This window comes from Anolis carolinensis, chromosome 3 (assembly GCF_035594765.1).
Source record: "Anolis carolinensis isolate JA03-04 chromosome 3, rAnoCar3.1.pri, whole genome shotgun sequence".
NCBI lineage: Eukaryota > Metazoa > Chordata > Lepidosauria > Squamata > Dactyloidae > Anolis > Anolis carolinensis.
This window is the reverse complement of record NC_085843.1, coordinates 126762586-126786360: the sequence shown is the minus strand read 5'-3', so window position 1 is coordinate 126786360 and position 23775 is coordinate 126762586. Positions and strand designations below refer to the sequence as shown.

The window sequence follows — 23775 nt, the reverse complement described above, 5'->3', positions numbered from 1 at the left end:
TACTGAACTGACATAAAACAATGACACTCCAATCCCATGTGTAATTACATATGGGTTAGCAATTTAAGCTGTTTGAGGTTAAATGTTAATGTATAAAAGGATACTGGCATCATCTTGAGACCTGCTTTATGTGAGCAAATGAATTTTGCAGAAAAGAAAGAGATAATCTTAATTCCTTGGCAGATCAGTAAGTATTCTGTTGTTAACAAAGAAAATATTTTCAAGGCTAGAGCTGAAAATCTAGCTATAGTCGGCTACTTAAAATGAAATAAAATATGGCTGTATCCTTGAATTTGCACAATACAATATAATGGCATATTAATTTTTCCACATAGTGACTAATTCCTTACAGGGAATATCAGACTTTGACAGTTGAGTTTTCCTCCTCAATTCTCACATCTGCTCCTGAAGTCACAGGGCTTTTCTGAGATGTAGCACATGTTACAGATTAATCTGTGTGAGGGACATGGCGACTGTTTTCATTACCACACAGCACTGCATCTGCTTGGCATGCAAGGAACACTTGGTTAGATCTGCCTAGAAGGCAAAGGTGATTTTAACCTGGATCATGATGCACAGCACCAGAACAAAAAACAAACATATTGTGTATCCTGTTATTCATTTTAGTTCTTAGGTCCATTGTACATTGCCATATAAAATCCAGAGTATCTGCTTTGAACTGGATTATATTGCAGTGTAGACTCACATAATCCAGTTCAAAACAGATAATGCAGAGAAGGGCCTTCAACAATTTTTTAAACACTTTTGAATTCTGTCATCCCTAACTTTCAAATGTATGCTTCATTTAACTACTAAAACTCAATCAGATAACACATTTTTAATTGAGTTTCAACTTGGAATGCACATTGCAGTGGATTTCACATTCCTCTAAGTGATTACATGACCAACTGCAAGTATCTGAATCAGGTTACAACATAGGGCCATTCCTGAATGGCAATGTTGCTACTATTGCTTGCCATAGTCTAGATCACTCTCCTGCAACTTCTTGTATTCTGAATATCTGGGACTCAACTCTCGCAATCACACAAGCAACATAGCAAAATGTACAGGCTTTGGGGTTGTAGTCCAGAATAACCGGAGTGTGCCAGGTTGGAGAAGACTAGTCTAGGTAAAGAAGGAATGGTTTTGGCTGCCATAGAATTTCCTTTTATTAGCTTTGTAAAGATTAGGCACTTGGACTTGAAATGTTTGTGACAGACCAGATAGATAACTTCTCACACAGATGCCAGCATTTTCATCTTCTGTCATGGGACAGACACAGTGCCAGAATTTCTATGTTTTTACTTCTCACTTGGTGACACCATTATTCCTATATATCCTTTTTGTAAAATTTAGAAAATTCAGTTTCACATGTAAGGGTTCCTCTCCTTCTTTTTTTCTTTCTTTCCTCTTCTTCTAATTGCATTCATTTTGCTATTGAATTATTGTATACAGTTGTGTACTAGTGTCAATAAAATTGACATTTGTGTAACAAGCTGTGGCTTTTCTCTCAGATTTTCCTGAGTACCTTTTTAGCATGGACATTTGGGTAAATTTAATACATTAATGGTGACACCCATTCATTTTCACTTCAGCCAAGTATGCTATTTGCTCTGGTTAATCCTAAAATACACAGTTTAGTAAGCATATAATATTCAGTTTGGTGCTGATGAAGACAATGAGATAAATCAAAATCTCAATATGGTGATTCAAAAATCTGTACTGTTTAGGCCTTCCTGAAAAGTGCATACATTGATTTATTCTGTGTGTGTGTGTGTGTTGGTGTGTAGATACTTGTTATTGTGCCATATTTTACTGATGTTTTCAAGATCTGTTGAAAGTGAGACATTTCATGCATTTACAGCCAATAGACCAGTGGTTCTCAACCTGTGGGTCCCTAGGTGTTTTGGCCTGCAACTCCCAGAAATCCCAGCTGTTAGGATTTCTGAGAGTTGAAGGCCAAACTTCTGGAGACCCACAGGTTGAGAACCACTGCAATAGACCATTAGGAGCTTCAGGCATTTCAAGCATCCCACATACGTTTTAATGCCTGGTATAGTTAGCTGTGATAGCTGACAGCACATTCATTCCTCTAAATGAAGATCCATTTGGAAAATGAAGGGGGGGGGGAGGTGCAATTTCACTAAATGATATATAGTGTGTGGAAGTTTAATTTTTACTTACATTGTAACAATTCTATAATATAGATATTACGTCTGCTTCTGCATTTTGAGTCACCTGGTCCTCTTATAAAAGGAGGATATATTTTACAGCATGCTTTATCACTGTGTTGGACATAATCACCAAAGTTTTATTATATTCCACACAATTTATCGATTTCATGTCAATGAACAACTGTGAAGATCTGAAGTTGTCCTGTTACATATTTCTTAAAATAATCCCTTTTCTGTAAATGTAATGCTAGCATTTCCACTGCAAACAGTCAGAAGAGCATGGAGTAACTTGACAAGGTATACCGCACTTATTCTGTTGTATGTAGCAAGAGGGCTGGAGTAGTGCCTTCCCTTTGTTTTAGATGTGAGTTTGACATAGAGAATCTCTCCCCTCCACCATTCCCATGCCTAGACTCTGTTCTTTTTACTGCCTCTTCTTTAGCATCCTGTGAAGTAATCTTAATAAGCTGTATTTCTAGAGTTTGTAGGAGGGTGAAAAAGCTCCAGGAACTATAGGGTATCACTTTTTGTCATTGCTGGTTTCATAAATCTATAATGCTGACTTGTTGTCCAAAAAGAAATAGGAGATTGCCTCCTTTGGCCTATATACATGCTTCTCAGTATTCTCTCAATCATTAAAAAAAATTAACAGCTTTGACAGAAATCCTTTTTGGAGAACCCTTCTCCCTCCCACACAACTTTGTGCAGGATAAACGAATGCTTCTTTTCTGACTTTTGAACAATGCTTAGATAGTAATTACATAAAATTAAATTTCCTGCTTAATTTGCATTTGGGATTCTCCCTTTATTCTTCCTAGGGAGATCACGAGGCATATCCTGCCAATGCTTAGAAACATTACCTTTTTTAACTATGTCTGTAAGAAAGTGTACATGTAATATTACTACCCATGCATCTTCCATTTCCTATAGTATTTAATGCTGTTCTGGCAATAACATGTTAGAGAGACAGCAGATGGTGAAACACACAGACCATTTTTCCCCATTGCCATGCATGGCAGCATGGTTCTTATTCAAGCCAGACCTACATGTGCATAAAAGATTATGCAAATTCATTTTTCAAAGAACTGGTTTGAAAAACAGCTTAGCCTATTTAAATGGTAATCGATCCAAAGACCATGATAGAACCATGTTGATTTGAAAAGGGTACAGATCTCAGGATATAACTTTCGTTTATAATAAGAGTAATATTTCTTCATTTCATTGTGTTATTCCTTCAGCAGGCTCTCTTGCTGGTAGCCCTCACCTTTCAGAGCTGTCAATCAATTCCCAAGGCGGGCCAGCCATGGCAAATATGACTTTGTCTCCTAATCTGAGTCCTGATAACAGGCAGGCTTCTCCACTAGTCAGCCCTCTGCTAAATGACCAGACATGTGTTCGGACCGACGACGAAGAGGAAGTCAGGAAAAAGGTACTGACTGGTTACAATACTTGCTTACTTACATAGAGTATCTAGGATATCAACCCTAGCAATTATTTCTTCTTTTGCCAACCTCTGACCAATCTCAATTTCTTACTAGGAGCTGCTATATATATTAATAATACAGGCAGTCCCCGAGTTACAAACATCTGATTTACAAATGACTCAGAGTTACGAATGGGAGACAAAAGGAAGTGAGAAAAATCTACCTCTCAGAAGGGAAATTGATTCCTGAAAAAGTTACCATGGAGAAAAGGTGTCTCCACTGGAGTTGTTTCTACAACAAACCAACTGCTGACCTGAAGGTTGCTGGTTCAAATCCACGAGACAGGATGAGCTCTCATCTGTCAGCTCTATCTTGCGGGGACATGAGATAAGCCTTCCTAGTGTCTCCTGGGCAGCGTCTCTGTAGACAGCCAATTCTCTCATACCAGAAGCAATTTGCAGACTTGCAAGTCGCTTCTGACACTATAAAAGCAATCTACAGATAGCATCACAACATTCCAATAAGAGTGACATGTAAAAAAGCAATTCTTAAGATATCTGATGGTGTGGGGGGGGGGGGGGCAAGTACCCTTAAACTTAGTGCACCAAACCCCAGTACCATTTGTGTGGCTACGGCTGTTTCTTTTCTGGAAACTCCAGGGATCCTATGCTGATGGCTTGTGGACTGGCAGCAATCCATGGATCACCAGTTGAGTAGCACTGGCCTAAATATGATCCAATTGCATGTTCATCTAGGAAAAGTAAATCAGAAGTGTTCGCTTTGTCATTCCATCCAAACGAAATCCAGCCCAGTCCCTAGATGGTTGTTTTTTCTTTAATGTGTCTTGTTTTGATGTAATTTGTTATATGTTTCTATAGGCATTGAAGGTTTGCCATATATATTGAAAACCGCCATGAGTCCTTTCAAGGAGATAGGGAGGACTACAAATAAAGTTTTTTTATTATTTATTATAGATGGGTCCGAAGCCAACAGTGGATAGGCCATAATCAAAATAGTTTGGATCACCTGCCTTTCTCTCTCTTTCTGCCATTCCCTTTTCTTTCTTTTATTTGTCTGTCCCCTACCCCCCTTCTACAATGAAAGCTGATTATGTTTTGCAAAAGCTGATTATGTTTGGCAAAAATTGAAAGTAAAAGTGACTTCCAGCTTTCATTTCTACTTTTGTTTTGCTTCCATTTGTTGGGTTTTGAAAGGCTGTATTAATGCAAAGCAATGCTCCTGGGTTCCTCTCAGAAGAACCAGTTTATCATTTGAGAACTTTCTAACCACCGCCATCCACAGAAGAAAGATCAAGGAGCTTGAAAGGGGGCTTGGAAAATTGGCCAGAAAGCTGAATCATCTCCATTTCTGATCTACTCCTTTGATTTTTCTAATGGAATACACAGCAGAGTCCAAATCCTGCTAGCTGACCTTTCCATAGCAGCCAGCTGGCTTTAGTTCCTCTGTTCTTTGCAGATGCCAGATGATGACGTATTTGTGCTCTTGTGAAAACCACACAGCAAAGAAAACCCTAGGGTTTGCTTGCCGGGGAGTAATGATCATTGAATACACTGAGACTTACATCTGAGTGAAACATGCCTAGAATTCCATAAATAGAGGCAATAGATACGTGTGTTTCACACTTAGTACTGTGGATAAGGCAAATAATGTTTTTGATTGGATGGGATAATGTTTGTTCTTGGGGTAAGAAAGCGAAATGCTGCCGTTCCTTTCTTTCATTGAATGTCTCCATTAGTAAACTGTAAGGCTTTCCTTTCCTCGTTATAAATCACAAAATTAATTGGAATGTTTAGAATCTTAGACTCTAGCACTTGATATTGATCGCTGTCTTGGTTAAATTATTTCTCCATGTACCTCTTTTGTTTCTTGTCCATATTTTACAAATAAGGAGGAAACAATACAGAAGATACATAGGGTTTTGTTAGGTTGAGGTACACTGATGTCAGAAAGTGCCAAGGGAAAATAACAGAAGTAGAAATGGGTGGCAGTCTACTTTTGGTTTCGAAAAAGCTTTGTGGTTTTTTTTTCTGTTTAAACCATTGGTTCCCAACTTATGGGCCACTGGTGGGCCACGAGACCTAAAATAAGGTCCATGAGACATGTGGGAAAAATCAGCTCTAGATTATTAAATATGGTTTTCTGTGGGCAAGCAGATGGTGACTACTGGATGGCATATGTTCTGCATCAGAAACAAGAGCTGATGTGGTTTATCCAAAGCAGTTTTCTGAATCAGCACCCCAAAAACCAAACTGAATCTAAAGTTGACATTTTAGCATTTTATAATTGTAGATTGAAAATCTTTTTTGTAATAAAAAATGGGCAAGATTTTTCTTTCTTGCCTAGAATTTTGGAATAATCCATTCCTGCTTCTTCAGCAAAATTATCTAATTTGCAGTAGACTTACTGTATTCCTGTCTTGTTTTCTGTTCAAGAGCTTGGCTTTGAGTGAAGATCAAAACTGATTCCCCCCTTTCTTACCATTTCCAGAGGTTTCCAACAGACAAAGCTTACTTTATTGCTAAAGAGGTTTCTACCACAGAACGGACTTACTTGAAAGACCTTGAGGTCATCACATCGGTATGTTTGCTTTTGCACTGCACACAAAGCAATCCTTCTTGCAGTCCACACGTTTTCCAGGAATCATAGCTACTATATCTAGTAACAGTTTGTGGTAAGATAAAAAATTTGACTGCTTAGCAGAAAAAGAGAAGAGTGTCCTTGTGTTGTTTTAAAGAAACTGTGTGCTGATGAACTACTTTAAATTATGTTTGTTTCCTCCTCATTTATTCTATGTATGTATAGAATATATATGTATTAATAGTAAATCTATATTGCCTCCCAGCTCACATGGGCTCTTGAGGCAATGAAATAAAATAAAATAACAATATTTTAAAACCACCTTAAAATACTTGTTTAAAAGACAGTCTTAAAAAATCCTAAAATCCAATGTTAAAACAATTGAAATTTCAATCATTGAAATACCAACTGATTTAATAGTAATATTCCAAAAGCAGAGATATGAAAGGTAGTGGGAAAGGGTTCTGGTAATCACCGATAAGCTTTTAAAATCTCAGTTCAATTGCATTTACTTTTGAAAGAGAGTATTTAATTATTCAATTCTTTTAAAATTAGCATTTCCATTTCCATTACATTACTACACTTACTAAAATAAAGATAAAATAGCAAATCCATTAATTTATTCCTTTCCCATCTCTGTTTTTTGCTTTGGAGAAAGGAAACACTTTTATTAATTTCTGAAAACCTAGTTTCTCAACCACCCCATTAAAACGGTTTACCTCACTTTCCGTTTGTCCTACCCGCGGTGGTGCAATGGGTTAAACCCTTGTGCCAGCTGAACTGCTGACCTGAAAGTCAGCGGTTCATATCCACAAGATGGGGTGAGCTCCCGTCTGTCAGCTCCAGCTTCCCATGCGGGGAAATGGGAGAAGCCTCACACGATGGTGAAACATCCAGGGCATTCCCTGGGCAATGTCCCTGCAGACGACCAATTCTTTCACACCAGAAGCGACTTGCAGTTTCTCAAGTCACTTCTGACATGATAAAAATCAACCCTTTTAAATGTCATCTCCTTGCCTTTCCTCTTCCTTTAGCCTACTAATTCCCTCATGTATCTCTGGTTTCAGCAATATTCATCTATTATTATTTTTAGAAATGAAGTGGGAGTGTGGAAGATTGGTTACTGCTAACCTAAAAAGTCCTAAAAGCAAATCAACCCACTTGAATTACTCCTGAGATTAGTGGATTGGGTCATATAATTAAAATTTTACAATTCCTTAATCATGATTGACTTTGAAAAAATCGTGAGGGCAAAAATAGTGAAGGGTAAACTCAACCAGGTAGTGCAAAAATTTTGACCCTTAGTGTTCTGACTTTTTAAATTAATATATTAATTTTGGTAAAACATCGATGTCTTCATTGTAAGCATTGTAAAGTATTAACACACCTCTTTTCTTTGAGCCAATTTCTGCCATTGCCAGACCTTATATGGAATTGTAATGTTTGGTCTGCTGCGGACAAGTAACATTTAAATAATTTGGGGAATTAGGATGCATCTACATTGTAGAATTAATGCAATTTGACATTGTTTTAACTGGCATGGCTCAATGCTATGGAATCTTGGGAGTTGTAATTTGGTGAGGTACCAACTTTCTTTGACAGAGAAAGTTAAAAACTATGTAAAACTCCAACTCAACTCCAATTCTATAACATTGAGCCATGGCAGTTAAAGTGGTGTCAAACTGCATTAATTCTACAGTGTAAGTTCACTCTTAGGTTCTTTCTACAAAGGCAATTAACCTGGATCAGAATGTGGATTATAAAGATCCAGTTCACTACGGAGTGCCTACAGAGGCGGCACACAAACTTGCTGCAAACTTAAAAGAATCCACACAGAGCCACCAGATCTCGATAAGGATTTCTGGCGAGTTTTTTCTGGCAGGAATTGCTTTGAAGCTCACATTGGGGAGGGGGACATTTTCTGGACACCCTGACTGAGCCAGCTTCCAGCCAGATTATAGTGCCTGTGTAGATGGGTCCTAAATAATAATCTCTCCAGCCAGAGAGTGTCATGGTTTTATATTTGCTAAAGCCAGAGCATCTGTCACTGGCAGAAAAGACATAAAGATTTATATGCTTGATACATTCCAAATCTAGTTAGGATATTTTAAAGGTAGGCACTAGTCTACTGTATTTACAAGGCAAAGATGCTGTGACCGTTTTTTTCAGTATGTAGACCATCTGTTGCCATTGATCTCAACAAATTTATGCTAATTTAGTTGAGGAGAACTAGATGAGGAGAAGCATCACGTAGGACTCACAGGGCCTGGAGATGTGTGCTAATCAACAGATTGCTTTACTACTCTGTTTCATCTTTGTAGTGGTTCCAGAGCACAGTAAGCAAGGATGACTGCATGCCAGAAGCACTGAAGAATCTAATCTTTTCCAACTTTGAACCTTTGCACAAGTTTCACACCAGCTTTCTAAAGGAAGTAGAGCAACGTCTTGCCCAGTGGTAAGAATGCCAGCAGTCCTTTTATTAAAATGACTTTTAAATATTAAAAAAATTACATTTGGTTCTTTGATCTTTCACCCACGTTTGGTTGACTGTTGATTCCAATTGAAGATATCCTAGGGTGCAGCGGAACACAATGCAAAATAGCCTTCAGAAAGATAGTGGAATAATCTGATCAGCTGCACTGTTAATTGCTGCTTTTTAACCTTGAAATAAAATCAGTTTGCTTGCAAAGTGGACCATCTCCCTTCCTCCTGGCTTGGGCATCTTCCTTCAAAGCTATTTTCTATGGAAGGATCCTCTGTGCTCTGTTTGTAACAAACCATTCTGTTTACAGCACAAAGGATGTTAATACCTATCCTACTTCTGTCAACTTGGAATGTAAAAATTGCTGAAATTTTACTTGTAGCCCCCTACAAACTTGGATGAAGGAAGTGTCTGCTGTGTGAGATATACATTGCTTTATTACAAGTTGCCTGAAATGACATTTTTTCAAAGTTATCCAAGTATTCATATATGAATGATTTCTGAAACTTTGGGGAAATAGTCATATGAGGCAATGAGACCTGAGAAGTGCTAACTGATACAAATCTTTGGGTCTGGGTGTGAAAAAATAATCAGAGGCAACTATTTTAGTTTCTCCTGGGAAAAAGGGAAGCGAAGAGCCCTTTAATTATAATTATCTACTTTGGGAGCTTGAGACTTTGAGAGCTTGATTCAGCATCTGATCCCAGATTATCTGCTTTGAACTGGATTATTTGAGTCTACACTGTCAGATAATCCCCTTCAAAGCAGATAATCTGGAATCAAAAATATATTATAGGTCAGTGCCTCAGGCTAAGGAAAGGTTAATGCCATCTGAACAAGGCCTTCGGATATAATTGCTGTTGTTCAAAATTATATGGACACAAAATCAAATCTATCCCAGGGTTTTCTGGGCAAAATTTGTCCACAGGAGGGTTTGTTTTTGCTTTCCTCTGAGGCTGAAAGAAGTTCCCCCAGTGGGTTTCCATGGTTGAGCAGGGATCGGAACCTCGGTCTCCCACCCAAAGAGCCATGCCACACTGACTTTTTCAGATGTAATATAGTTAACAAAATAATGTGTGAAGTACTCATAGGATGTCAAAATTTATTTTATTTTTGCATTGTGGAGGAAGTCGGATCGGTTTACTTTTTCAGTATGAAGATATATTTTCCTTCTACCTTGCTGATCTCTGAACTTTGCTGCCAGCTTTGTTTATAAGTTTCCTAAGCAACATAAATGCTTTCTGGGGAAGAAGGTCATGGCTGCCTGTAGATCTTTTGCCATTTACTTCTGTATGTCATAGAAGATGTTGTTATGTCAGAGGGAAGTACTTTCAACTTCGTTTAGACATGCCCTTTGCAGATGAACCTGCTCTTTCCAAAGAATGTTGCTCAAAATTACAGTGTTCCAAACATAGGCTAGTTTGCAATAAAATGGCAGGTAAGAGTATTGATTTTATTTCAGCAAATAATTATTCAACCTACTCTTCTTAGAAAGAAAACGTTAGTATTATGTAGAAAGATGACACCATGCCTTCTTGTTCTTTCCCTTCTCATGATAAGGCTGCAGTATTTGCTAAGAACGGCTCCATATATGTTGCTTCACTATGCATCCATTTCATGCCAATTTTTTTTTGCAATTTTCAGGAATGCCAGAACTTCAAAAAGTTATAGACTGCTCATAGTATCTGGGAAATTCTGAGTTGTTGTAGCCTTTAAAAAGTGACCTTCACAAGCTCGAGAAGATATAGGCAGATTACCCTGAAAGTATAATATTGGGAACCCATGAACCTATGCAGACACTGTTTTATATGTAGATGATAACACTATTTTTACATTAAAGTTCTGTTTCTTGTTGCAAAGAGCTCACAACCCCATGGCTCTGCCATCTATCCTAGTATTGTGCAGGGGTTTTCTGCTTAGTCCTTTAGATACAGGAATACCAGGGGCTGAATTTGGGATTTTACACATTTAGAACATAATCTTTACACCTAAGTTGCAGACTCCTGTTCCAAGATGGTCCCTTCAATTTTACAGTTCTTAGTAATCTCTTTGGGCAACTAATTAAACCATGCGGACTTTAATGTGCACTTTGTTAACCCTCTAAATCAACAATAATAACAATAACATCAACAGCAACAACATGTAGTAGCGCAGCAGATACCTTTATTAGGTATTGTTATTATATTATACCTTATAAAACCCCGCCATAAATAACACACTCGAAATTTCTTTCTTTAGGAGAGAACATTTCTAAATTGATAACTGTATGAACACAAAATAAACATAATAGCTTGGATCCAGATTTAGACTGCAATTCGACACAAAATTTCATATGAAGGTCTTCTCAGGAGATCTGCATAGGATGACATTGGGCCCTTCCACATTGCCCCTATATCCTAGGATCTGATCCCAGATTATATGTTTATCTCATGTATCTGTCAGTGGGGACTCATATATTACAGTTTAAAGCAGATAATCTGGAATCTGATGCTGGGATAAGGGGCAGTGTGGAAGGGCCCATTGTTAGTCATACTTGGAGAACATCCATTGACATAAATGAAAATTATGACTAACTTCATCCATTCGAAGTCCCCTTTCTGTTTAGTTCAGTACACCCTGTTGAATTCAGTGCAGCATACTTCTTAATAAATATGTATAAGAAACTGAAATAGGAGAAAGAACTCTAGGTCATTTATGCCCAATAACCAAAATTAGACATAAGCAAGTAGTGTTTACAAAAGCAAGTTATTTTCAAAAGCTGTGAAAGAAGATAAAGCCACTTTACTTATTACTCATTTTCTGTCAGTTCACTACTTCAAAGCAAAAAGTAGAAAGTGCCTCATAATATTTTAGGCTGCCAGGGAATACTGTTACATCAGAATAACATCTTTTCAGAGTAAGAAAAACCAGAATCGTAATGCATAGGATTTCCTCATCTAAAATCTAAAGCTTAAGTCCCGGACCTGCAAAACAAATCTTATCAGCTTTGCTTGTAATAAAAAATCTCCCAAGATAGGCCTAGAAATGGTTGTGAAGTGTGGATTTGCATTTTCTCCTGGATTAGTACAGTTTGCCCTGAAAATAATAAACATCAGTTTGCACACATTACTTCCTGCAAAGCAATGCAGGGAAAAAATCCTTTGGCTTCCTTCAATAGTTTTATAGTATGAGCTTCATTTGTTGAGTGTAACAGGAAAGCAAATAACTTTGAATGTCTAGCTACCTGGTCAAACATTTGATATCAGCTTTTAAAAAAAGGATAAATAGGAAATAGGGTTTTGGCTTCTACTGTTTGAAAGAGAATGTCTGATTAAATGTAAGGCAATGTGTTAAAACCCCAGACTGAATGTGGATTATTTCTTCTCCCGTAAAAGCTAAGGAAAGGCAACACTTTGCCTTGAGGTGCTTCTAGCCTTGGTGTGTGCTATTTCAGCTCATTGACTTAGTGGTACTTCACTTTATTCCCGTACAGCATTCTGCTTAAACAAAACGTCCTAAGCTTACAGTCTGTACCAGCATCCTGTGGAGCTGAAATCCTGTATCAGCTACTTAGATAACTATGCTTAACTAAGGAACCCCTTTCTGTCCAATCCTCTAAATCTAATGAAAACTTCATTCATTTGTGCTACAATTGCTGGCAGAATAAACTTCCTTCTCCCCTGGCAGCCGATACCTTATGAAGTAGGTTTGGGAAAGTGGCAAAAGCTATGACCGTGGAAATCATGTAAGAGTCATGAGTAAGGCATCATCGTGAGTGTGAAACAATTACCTAGACTTAACTGTAACTGTTCCATTTTCATGATAGCTACTTAGGGCCCATCTACACAATGCATAAAACACAGAATTTCCTGTGTTAAAAGGGGAGGTGGCTACATGACATTAGCACTAAATGTGCACTGATTAGCTGCAATGCCCAAAAAACACAGGATAAAAGGTTCCCCTTTAATCCCGATTCCAGCCAAAATATATGCATAGTCACATCATTGTATAGCCCTATACTCACCAAAAACACGTGATTTCCTTTCCTCCCACCTGTGGAGACTGCTCCAGCACATGTCCACTTTTTAAAACCCCTAAACCGCTGATAGGATGATTGGGTTCTTAAACAAACACACAGCTGATTTAAAGGAAGCACAAAGAGAAAACAATTAGAACTCTCTGAAACTCTTCATTTTAAACTGGGTAATATTAAGCAGAACTTGAATGAACAATTATAGCAAGAGGGAAATCAGGTGGGATTTTTTTAATTCACTCTATTATGTGCTGAACCTCATATACGCACATGCACATCTGCTTATATTTATATTAAGATATTCACATGTGGGCATATACGATTCAGCGCATAACGGACTTTTTTTTTTAAAAAAAAACCTTCTACTGGATGTCTTCCATTCATCTTCCATCTTGTTCCATTATAGACGAAGCCTGTGAGGATGGTGGGGGACCCAGTCCCAGGACCTACAGGTCTGTGTGGGGACATGTTCTCAGGTCCAGGATTTCTTTGTCCTCCCTTTAAAACCCATGTTTTCATGCTGTCTGGAAGTGCCCTTAGTCACAATTTTGATACTATTGCTATGATATCATATTAAAATGAAGCAACCTGGTTTTCTGCTGTTACAGAGCTTAGGACACATAGCAATGGATTCAAAATTCAGGAAAATAGAAACATCAGAATCAAGATGGTAACTAATGAGCACCATCCAGACATGGGAAGCCCCCAAGCCATCAATCGCTAATGAACACCAACCAGGCAAGGAATGCCTCCTGGCAATGGACACTCCAAGGGAAGAAAGGCTTGGCTACTTCCAGCAGATGCCCTCACTATTGACTATGCAATCTTTTCAGTTACAGTACTCGCATGCAAATGGATGGCTCCCATTCAAACACTTGTAAATCAGGCTTGCTAATTGCACCCTTCACACGTTGTTAATAGACATAGATAGATAGATATACTCCACTTGCTCTAGATCCTCTAAAGATGTCAGCCACAGATGCAAAGCGTCAGGATAAAATGCTGCTAGAACATGACCATACAGCCCAGAAATCACACAACACTCTATGTGCTGTATGTTTGTGTATATGCACAATGACAGAAAATGCCTGGAAACTGTATGCATGTGCATGTGTGCACTTTTGTATATGTTAGGAAGTGGCAGCAACCCACATCCTCCCAGATGAGGCCAAATGTCAGTTGGGGTCCAAAAGGTTGTCTGCTCCATATTTCAAACCAAACTTGCAAAGCTCATTATTTGTCTCAGTGCTTTTAAAAAAGAAAACAGCATCTGATTACATCTGATTTTTTTTTTAAATGAAAGTATTTTTTATTCATTGTTTGGGAGCCAAAACCCTGAGGATACTGATCCACAAATCTGTGTGTCCCATAATTTGTTTTTCACACCCTTTCAGATTTTCATTTATGGCAAATAATACTATTCCTTGAGTGTTGGGCATTAGGGTATATTATAGCCAATACTGTTACAACACCAATTTCACTGATAATGTGCTCAAGTGATTACTACAGGAAGGGAGAAAAAAGCATTTTCCATTGAGTTCACTGGGTACATGGCCTTGTTATCGAGACCGCAATTAGCCCAGATCTGCCCTGTGAGGGAGATCTGTGAGGGAACGAGCCTTGGCGAGCCGTTAGGGAGGCAGAAAATAACCCGGAATATAAATTTACCTGAGACCGAAAGGAAAAGACTCTGCCAAGTTGAAGGAAAAAAACTGCCAAAGTGTTTATTTAGCGATTCAGCTGAACGGACATCTAGCAGCGATAGATCGACATGCAAGATGTAACGATACATTGGAAATAAAGCCATTTTATACATTTTACAAGTTTGAAGTCTATTTGAACTTCCCACCCCGTCCCTATGCTCATCTGGCTGCTGATAGGTCGAGGGTGTCACACTAGGCGGGAGCTAGGCTTCCCGCTCTGCGTCTTGACCAATGAGGGACAACCTTCGCCTCTGCCAGGGCCAATCAGGTTGGGGAAGGCGGGAGTCAGCTAGACAATGGGTTCTGGTGAATGAATCATTGGGGTTATCTTATGCAAAAGCGACCACCTGAGGCTAGCGCCTTCCAAGATAATCTTAAGATTATTGCTGTTTTTGAATAGGGTCATTTGGGATGTCCGGGTTCCTTTAAGCACGTACACAGTTCATGAATACCTTGAGGTATGGCGGAGATGTCAGTTTATATTGACATTATGGGAGTACGGAGACAGGACCAGTGGGGAGTCTTCCTTTTGGCTCCCCAGGGGTCCAGGATGGGATTGTGGTCAATATTACCATATGAGATCTTATCACCCGTGGGCCTGCTCCGATTTAGGGGTCTATCTCTGGCTATGGGCCATGCAGTTGCAAAATAGATTAAATCTTTTTTGGTGACAGTTTTTCTTCTTATATGTGTGAAGTCCAGAATCTAGGGTGAGGAAAGGCAGGGACGTCCAGGTCAGCTAGAGTTCAAACTGTGCCTTCCTTGATTGAAATATACTAGGGAATATAGAAAATCATATCTTATCAATTTCCACCCAAAATTGCCGAAAAATATACTAAATATTAGCGTTTATAGCTTATTTTTCCTTTCCTGCGCTAATAGCGCACGGCGGGAGGCGATTTAGGCAAGGAACGCAGGTTTGACAATCAGCTGATGATCGGAGTAGAAATGGTAAAAAATGATCTCTGTTGGTTGTCTTTTAAAAGTTGGGCGATTTTAGACATAGATATGAATTAGTGTGATTCTTGGTGCGAAATTGAGTGAGTTCTGAGTGGAAGTATAGGCTGGGGGGGGGGTGTGGATAAACAATCGCGGTTTGCCTGAGGACCGGGAGGAGATTCAGATTCCCTCCGGTTTTAAAGCGAAGGAAGGAACCCAGGTTTTTTCTGTAATATATTATATATAAAAGGGAAATATGTGGGTTTGGGGGTTTTCCAGGGAACCCATAGACCAAGTTCCCTTTGGTTAATCAGCTAATAAAAAATTGATCCCAATATTTCATAAACATATAAGCATGGAATTCATGGAAAGTTCATAAGCAGTTCAGGCAATAGGAGGTTCATGAAAATAACAAAGTGAAGGGATTCCTGTTGATTCCAGTCCTTGGTAGCCCGGCAAACATATGAATGAGAAGTCCGGTCATTCATAAAAATGAAGATGAATGGATGAACGGAGGAGGATCGCGGCTGGTCCTTGAGGAAACTATATTTCTCTCTCTCTGGGAGGGTGGCAGTCCACCAGCAGCAGCCTTGGAGAGAAGCCCAGGTTCCCAGAAAACAGCCCGCCAGCCGTGAGAGCCGAGAAGCGGCTGTTGCGGAGAAAGAGGCAAACAGAACCGGCTTTTTTGACAGTCAGCTGATTTGGAGCTTCAAACTGGACCCATTCGGGCTCTGTTGGTGGTGCCGGAACCAGGAGCCTCAAAGAGTGTTAAATATAAGAGATAGGCATGCTTGGAGTGTTTTTGATAAAGTTATGGGTTAAATTGTTCCGTCTGCCATTCCACTCAATGGTGGTTAGGTTAGTGGAAGAAAGGAGAGAGGTTTTTCCATGCAGGAGTCAGAGAAAGGGATACAAAGTAGCCACTGGAGAGGATTTCAAGTTAAAAGGAAAGGATACTTTTTATTTAAGGATTAGTTACAATGTTAGGGCTGGGGAAAGCAATGAAAAGAATTTAATAATAATAATTTGTTGCGGTCAGAAGGTTCTCCCACTTTGCAGGCGATCCGGATTTGTGGAACCCTCCGCTGCAGGTCAGATGAATTTCAAGAAAAGGGGGGGGGGTCCGCGCTATCAGCCTCTCTGATTCGGATCACCCACAGAGTTATGGGAGTCAGCTGGAAAACTCCTGACTAAGCTGTAATAGCTTATATTAACTTGGCTCTGAAGATAAATTACCTGAAGAAAGTTAAGGGAAGGCAATTGCACTTGCCCTGTCCCTCCCTACCTGTGCTCCCTGGCCCCTGTTGTGCCAAGTGAGATTGGATGGTGAAGAGGAAATCCTTTTGAACATTGCATATGATAGGTTGATGTTATGGGATGGGGTTTGAGAAGGAGGGAGACACCCCCAACTCCAGGCTTAAAATTTCAGATGAGTTAAAGTAAGGAAGTTGAGGAAATGCTTCTGGTCTCCTCCCCTGCTCCCATTCTTGTGACCCATTTTACATTGTTAAGAATATAGTATGGACCCCTATATCCATGGGAAGTACCTTCTAAGATGTTCCCCCTTCCCAGATGCCTGAAACTGGAGATAATAGCAAACCCCATATTTTTTACCATATGTGGGCTGGAGGCATACAATAAAATCACACTGGAATAACTATGGAGGCCCATAAGTATTTTAAAGGGGGAGTAAATTTTGGTGCATGAGTAAGTGAAACCATAGAGATCAAATTCATGGATTAAGGGGGCATGCTGTATTTGCATATTTGTACATAATGAGATATATTGGAGATGGGTCTCAAGTCTGCACATGGAATTCATTTGTTGCTTGAATGTGATTTTATACACAATATTTTTATTAATTTTGTTTATTGAACGAAGTTTATGTACACAGAACTATCAAAAAGCAAAAGTGTCACTATCTCAAACAGGTGGAAAATATGGATTTTTGAAGTATTTTTGATTTTGGAATTTCTGTATTGCCCTTTTCCTAATAGCTCAAAGTGCTTTACAATCCCTCAGTGGTCCTTTTTAAAGATTCTTTAAAATGGATGTAAAGAACATTTTGAAGTCCTCAAAGGATTTGATACTGAGTACTAATTAGATCAAAGACTGCCTAGATATTGTATGCAAGCTACTCTTAAGCTCCTTAGAAGAAGCTCAGAAGAAATAGCATAAGAAGTAATATTTGTGGACTATCAGTATTCCTCCTATACATGCTAAATAATAAATTTTACATTTTCATTTTGTCACAAGAGCAAACTATAATGAAGGATTATTTTGAATCTCCTTTAAAAAGAAGGCTGGGAGGAAGGCAATTAGAAGACTGTAGCTGATTTTTTAACAAGTTACTAACTTTTATAGTCATTGAACACATCTGCCTTGACAGACCTCTTCCTGTATTTGGAAACTAGCTTTCTTGTAAAGATACCACAGATCTCTTATGACTTCCTATCAAATACAGAGACAAGTGGTGATCAGATGTTTTGCCGTACTGAGATGGAGTTTTATTATTACCATGACAAAAACAATATTTGGAACCAAAATAAATTATTGCTCATTGTTTAAAAAGAAATTGCATAGTCATTTAGTATCATGGTCTGTAATTGTTATGATTGAGCCTCATGGCTCTGTTACTGACAGACGTGGGCGTAAGACTCCTCGGGAGTCAGATACTCTCGAGGAGCGAGAGAGAAAAAGACTGCGAGACATATTTGCAGCACCATCTGACGAAGAATCTTTCGAAGGGTTTACGGAGAGAATGGAGGAGGGGCTGGTTAGCTCAGAGGAGGATGAGATGGATTGGACTCGGGTAAGGGAGGAATTGGGTGCCACTGGCCATGATGGGACAGAAGATGAATGGGGACCTTCAGGATTAGACCCATGGTTTAGCTGGAGGGATGGGACGGGATCCACAGCTGGAGATGCTGTTGGGCGTAGTCAGAGGTGTTCCAGCTCTGACGAGGAAAGTGATGAGGAAACGCCCGGGTTAAGGAGGACAGCTGACAGTGATGAAGATTTGTAACTGGCATAAAATGGGGCTTGGGAGCAATTGCAAATTGCGTCGGGCAAGGTAATCTGGGCAAACGCTTGGGATCCGTGTGTGTGTGGGACGCTTCCCTGAAGACTTGTGTGCTTTCCTGTGCTGAGACGTAAGTTGATTGGAATCCAAGGTCAGACGGCGGGAGGGATTGTGTGGGCATTTGTTTGTGCAAACCTGTGCTTACTCTTATTAGCTTGACCTTCCGTCGTCTTTCTGACGGACGCCATCTCCTGCTTTGAGAACCCGGACTGAACTGACCACGGCTTGTCTTCCCCCCTTCTTGGACTTGGAAAAACTACAAACGTCTGCTTCTGGCTTTGATCTACGGAACGGAACTGGTCTACTCTACTTCTGCAATCCTTGGCTGAATTGCTCGTGTTGGAGATCCTGTCTACTGTGTGTGTGTGGGAGCGACGCAAGTTACTCTAAGCACAGTGCTGGCAGCAGAGAGGAATCTGCTGCCAATTAGTTGCATTCTTTGTATCTTTTGTTCCTTGGCTTTTGTTCTGTTAATACCTAGGCTGAAGCAAGCAGTTTGTTTTTACCCGGATTAAACTCCGGTTTAATCCGGTTTATCTTTTGAACATTTACTTTTGTCCCTTTTTGCTACTAAAGGCAAAAACTGCCTGGCCCTTGTGTTTTTACGGGCATTTTTGAGTTCTGTAATCTAATAAACTCTGTTACTTTGAATCTTGTGGCGTTCTGTCTTTGACAGATTGCCCGACGCCATAAAAAGTTTATTGCAGCAATAAACCCGTCAGGAAGACGATGGATGAGTTAAGAGCCAAAGTAGACCAATTGCAAACGGCCTTTACCGTAAGCCAAACAGCTTTTGCTGTGAAAGGACATGTTTTGACTCCTGAACGCTTTGACGGAACCAGGTGCAAGTTGCCAACCTTTTTGGCACAAGTGGAGCTTTATTTTTCACAGCTCAGTGTTCATGCTTTTCCTACTGACACTAGTAAGGTGGCTTTTATTTTGAGTTTGTTGACCGGTCCCGCAGGACAATGGGCCACTAATTTAATTTTGGGAAATGACCCAGTCAAGGACAATTTGAATAATTTCAAAAAGTTGTTAACTGATACTTTTGGGGATCCTCTCCGCACGGAGAACGCTGGGTGGGCTCTGTATCGGTTGAAACAGGGAAAGGGGACTGTTTTGGATTACTTAAATAAGTTTAACCTGTATCGCCACCAGCTGGATTGGGGGGAAAATGCATTCATGCTTTTATTTACTGCCGGGTTAAGTGATATGCTCCAGGATGAATTAGCACGCTTGGAGCCGGCTGAAAGCTGGGACGCCTTAGTAGCTAAGGTGCTGCGTTTAGACGCAAGGTTCGAGGCTCGTAAACACTCAAAAGCAATGTGTGCGCCACCCATGCATGTAACCAGGGCACCTGTGGTGATGGGGGAAGAGCCCATGGAGCTTGGGGTCTTTAAAAAACTGTCTACAGAGGAAAAGAGCCGTAGGAGGCAGCTGGGCTTGTGTTTGTACTGTGGGAATGCTGGGCATTTTGCCAAAAATTGTAATGTGAAACCTTCCCAGCTTTCGGGAAAAGGCCAGCCCTAGTGCGACGTGAGTCCAACGCACTAGGGCTCCTCAAGCAGTCAACTGAGGGGAGGAAGCATGTTTTCGTACCCATTACATTATCTGTTGGGGGAAGGGAACTTGTTTCTACTCTGGCACTGCTGGACTCAGGAGCTACGGTCTCCTATATAGATATTGAGTTTGCTAAGAAGCATGGCATTCCTAGAGTGCGCAAGGCATGCGACGTGTGGGTGGAGGGAGCAGATGGGAGACTGCTGGAGACTGGGGTGGTTAACCAGGAAACCTCAGCAGTAACGTGGGAGGTGCAGGGAGTAACGGGAACGTTTGTGTGGGATATTACGAGCTTGCCTAGATATGATGTGATCCTGGGGATGGATTGGCTAGCTGTAGTAAACCCACAAGTGGATTGGGCAACACGTAAAGTGATCTTAAAGAGGCAGGATTGTTGCACTTTAAACGTTACTCATGCTGATATGGAGGGAGTGCCTGCTGAGTATGGGGAGTTCTCTGATGTATTTTGTAAAAGAGAAGCGGACAAATTACCACCGCACAGGCCATATGATTGCGCCATCAAGCTGGCAGAAGGTGCGAAACTGCCAGCAGGGAGGCTGTATGCCTTGACTGTACCGGAAAGGCAAGCTTTGCGGGAGTTTTTAGATGAAAATTTAGCCAAGGGGTTTATTCGCCCATCTAGTTCTCCAACTGCGGCACCAGTATTCTTTGTAGCCAAAAAGACTGGGGAACTTAGGTTGGTCTGCGACTATCGGATCTTAAACAAATACACCATTCGGGATAGGTACCCGCTCCCTTTAATCTCGGAACTGTTATCAAGGGTGCAAGGGGCTAAGGTCTTTACCAAGCTTGACCTGCGGGGGGCCTATAACTTAATCCGTATACGGGAAGGGGATGAATGGAAGACGGCATTTAACACGTGTTTCGGATGCCACGAGTTCCGAGTCATGCCTTTTGGGCTTTGTAATGCTCCTGCGGTCTTCCAGAGGTTCATGAACGATGTGTTCAGGGACCTAATTGACCAATTTTTAGTGATTTATTTGGATGATATCTTGATTTTTTCTAAGGACGAGAAAGAACATCGTCAACATGTCAAGCAGGTTCTGCACCGACTGCGGGCTAATGGGCTTTTCGCCAAGGCTTCCAAATGCGTCTTTCATGTGCCTGAAGTGGAGTTCCTAGGTCATGTAGTGTCAGGTAGGGAACTTAAAATGGACCCACATAAGGTTGACGCCGTCAACTCATGGCAGGAGCTGAAAACTAAGAAGGATGTACAAAGGTTCTTAGGTTTCGCTAATTACTACCGGGAGTTTATTCCGAATTTTGCAAAGCTCACGGTACCTTTGACGCAGCTTCTGCGCAAGAAACAGCCATTTGTGTGGGGGCGGGAAGCTCACGAGGCGTTTCTACAACTTAAGTCTAGTTTTCAATCGGACAACATACTAACCCATCCTGATGTTGACAAACCGTTCGTGGTAGAAGCAGACGCTTCTAGCTACGCGTTGGGGGCTGTATTGTCTCAGAAGGACTCCTCAGGGACCTTGCGTCCCTGTGGATTTTACTCGCGGCAACTAACACCCTTCGAGCAGAACTATACCATATGGGAGAAGGAGTTGTTGGCGATTAAGGTGGCGTTTGAGGTGTGGCGGCACTGGCTTGAAGGGGCACGGCACCAGATCGTGGTCAGATCTGATCACAAGAACTTAGAGCACTTGCAAACAGCAAAGAAGTTAAACCAGCGTCAAATCCGATGGGCTTTGTTTTTCTCCAGGTTTAACTTCAAGGTGCAGTTCGTAGAGGGGAAGGCAAACTTGCGGGCCGATGCTTTATCCCGCAAGCCGGAGTTTAAGACCAATGAGCAGGTTGTATGTCAGACCATCTTGCCTACTGCCTCTCTGTGTGTTGTAGATAATGAGCTCGGGTTACATGACCAGATCCTTGCGGCTCAGAGGGATGATGTGTGGACACAGGAGCAACTGATGCTGCTCTCAGCAGGTAACCGTACCATACTGCCGCATCTACAAGATCAAGACGGAGTATTGGTACGCAGGGGGCAGGTCTACGTACCAGTGGGGGCCCTCAGGTTGGAGGTGATTAGAGCCCACCATGACGAACCCATGGCTGGGCACTTTGGCAGATTCAAGACCGTGCAGCTCATTACCAGGAGCTATTGGTGGCCAAAGATGCGGCAAGACATTCTGCGCTTTTGTGACAGCTGCGCCGTTTGCCAGCAGAGTAAGACGCCTGTTGGGCGCCCTAGAGGGTTGTTGTCGTCTTTACCTGTTCCGGACAGGCCATGGCAAATCATTTCCATGGATTTCATTTCAGATTTGCCTAAGTCTGGGGGTTATACTTGTATTTGGGTGGTGGTGGATTTATTTAGTAAACTGGCTCATTTTATTCCTTGTTCAACCATTCCGGCGGCCCCTACGTTGGCCTTACTATTTACTAAGCACATCTATCGTTTGCACGGAGCACCCGAGGTGATTATTTCAGATAGGGCTCCGCAATTTGTGTCACGCTTTTGGAAACATTTCCATGAGTGTTTGGGGACTAAGTTAAACGTTTCTTCAGCTTTCCATCCGCAAACGGATGGACAGTCGGAACGGGTTAATGGGCTCTTAGAGCAATATCTGCGTTGTTTTTGTTTAGACCAACCCACGGCTTGGGTGAAGTGGCTACCGGTGGCGGAATTTGCTTACAACAATGCGGTGCACACATCTAGTCAGCATACGCCGTTTGAGCTAACTTATGGTTTTCACCCACGGGGAGGTGTGGCGCCGTCGACCAATGTGGTCTCTTCGGACCCTGTGTACCGCTCTACGGAAATGGCTGCATTGCATGATGTTGCCCGTCGCTTACTGCTGGAAGCTAAGGCAACGCAGAAGACTCAGGCTGACCGCCACAGGCAGGCAGGGGAGGAGTTGGAAGAAGGGGATTTGGTGTGGTTATCTTCCAAACATATTAAACAGGCTGGGGGAAAGTTTGCGCCTCGGTATTTGGGTCCCTTTCCTATCGTTAAAAAGATTTCTTCCGTTGCGTTTCGTTTGCGTTTACCGTCTAGTTTAAAGGTCCATCCAGTCTTTCATCGTTCACTGTTGAAACTTGATACCTCTAGTCGTCGTGGTGCTATAGCGGAGGGTATCACTGCCACTTCTCCGCCATCGGGGGAGGAGGCCTTTGTGAGAGGGGATAGTGTTATGATTGAGCCTCATGGCTCTGTTACTGACAGACGTGGGCGTAAGACTCCTCGGGAGTCAGATACTCTCGAGGAGCGAGAGAGAAAAAGACTGCGAGACATATTTGCAGCACCATCTGACGAAGAATCTTTCGAAGGGTTTACGGAGAGAATGGAGGAGGGGCTGGTTAGCTCAGAGGAGGATGAGATGGATTGGACTCGGGTAAGGGAGGAATTGGGTGCCACTGGCCATGATGGGACAGAAGATGAATGGGGACCTTCAGGATTAGACCCATGGTTTAGCTGGAGGGATGGGACGGGATCCACAGCTGGAGATGCTGTTGGGCGTAGTCAGAGGTGTTCCAGCTCTGACGAGGAAAGTGATGAGGAAACGCCCGGGTTAAGGAGGACAGCTGACAGTGATGAAGATTTGTAACTGGCATAAAATGGGGCTTGGGAGCAATTGCAAATTGCGTCGGGCAAGGTAATCTGGGCAAACGCTTGGGATCCGTGTGTGTGTGGGACGCTTCCCTGAAGACTTGTGTGCTTTCCTGTGCTGAGACGTAAGTTGATTGGAATCCAAGGTCAGACGGCGGGAGGGATTGTGTGGGCATTTGTTTGTGCAAACCTGTGCTTACTCTTATTAGCTTGACCTTCCGTCG

The 23775-nt window shown here is 41.3% G+C and overlaps 1 protein-coding gene across 5 annotated transcripts in view; it reads left to right on the top strand.

Moving 5' to 3' along the window:
* Nucleotides 1-23775, top strand: part of farp1 (FERM, ARH/RhoGEF and pleckstrin domain protein 1) — a 240549-nt gene that overhangs the window by 187540 nt on the left and 29234 nt on the right. For 3 of the 5 annotated variants that reach the window (XM_008106936.3, XM_016992295.2, XM_016992293.2), the window contains exons 14-16: nt 3413-3603; nt 6107-6196; nt 8518-8651. In XM_008106936.3, the coding sequence (XP_008105143.1) occupies nt 3413-3603; nt 6107-6196; nt 8518-8651 (415 nt within the window). The remainder of the gene's footprint in view (nt 1-3412; nt 3604-6106; nt 6197-8517; nt 8652-23775) is intronic. The other 2 variants (XM_003218697.4, XM_062975494.1) reach the window with 1 other exon arrangement.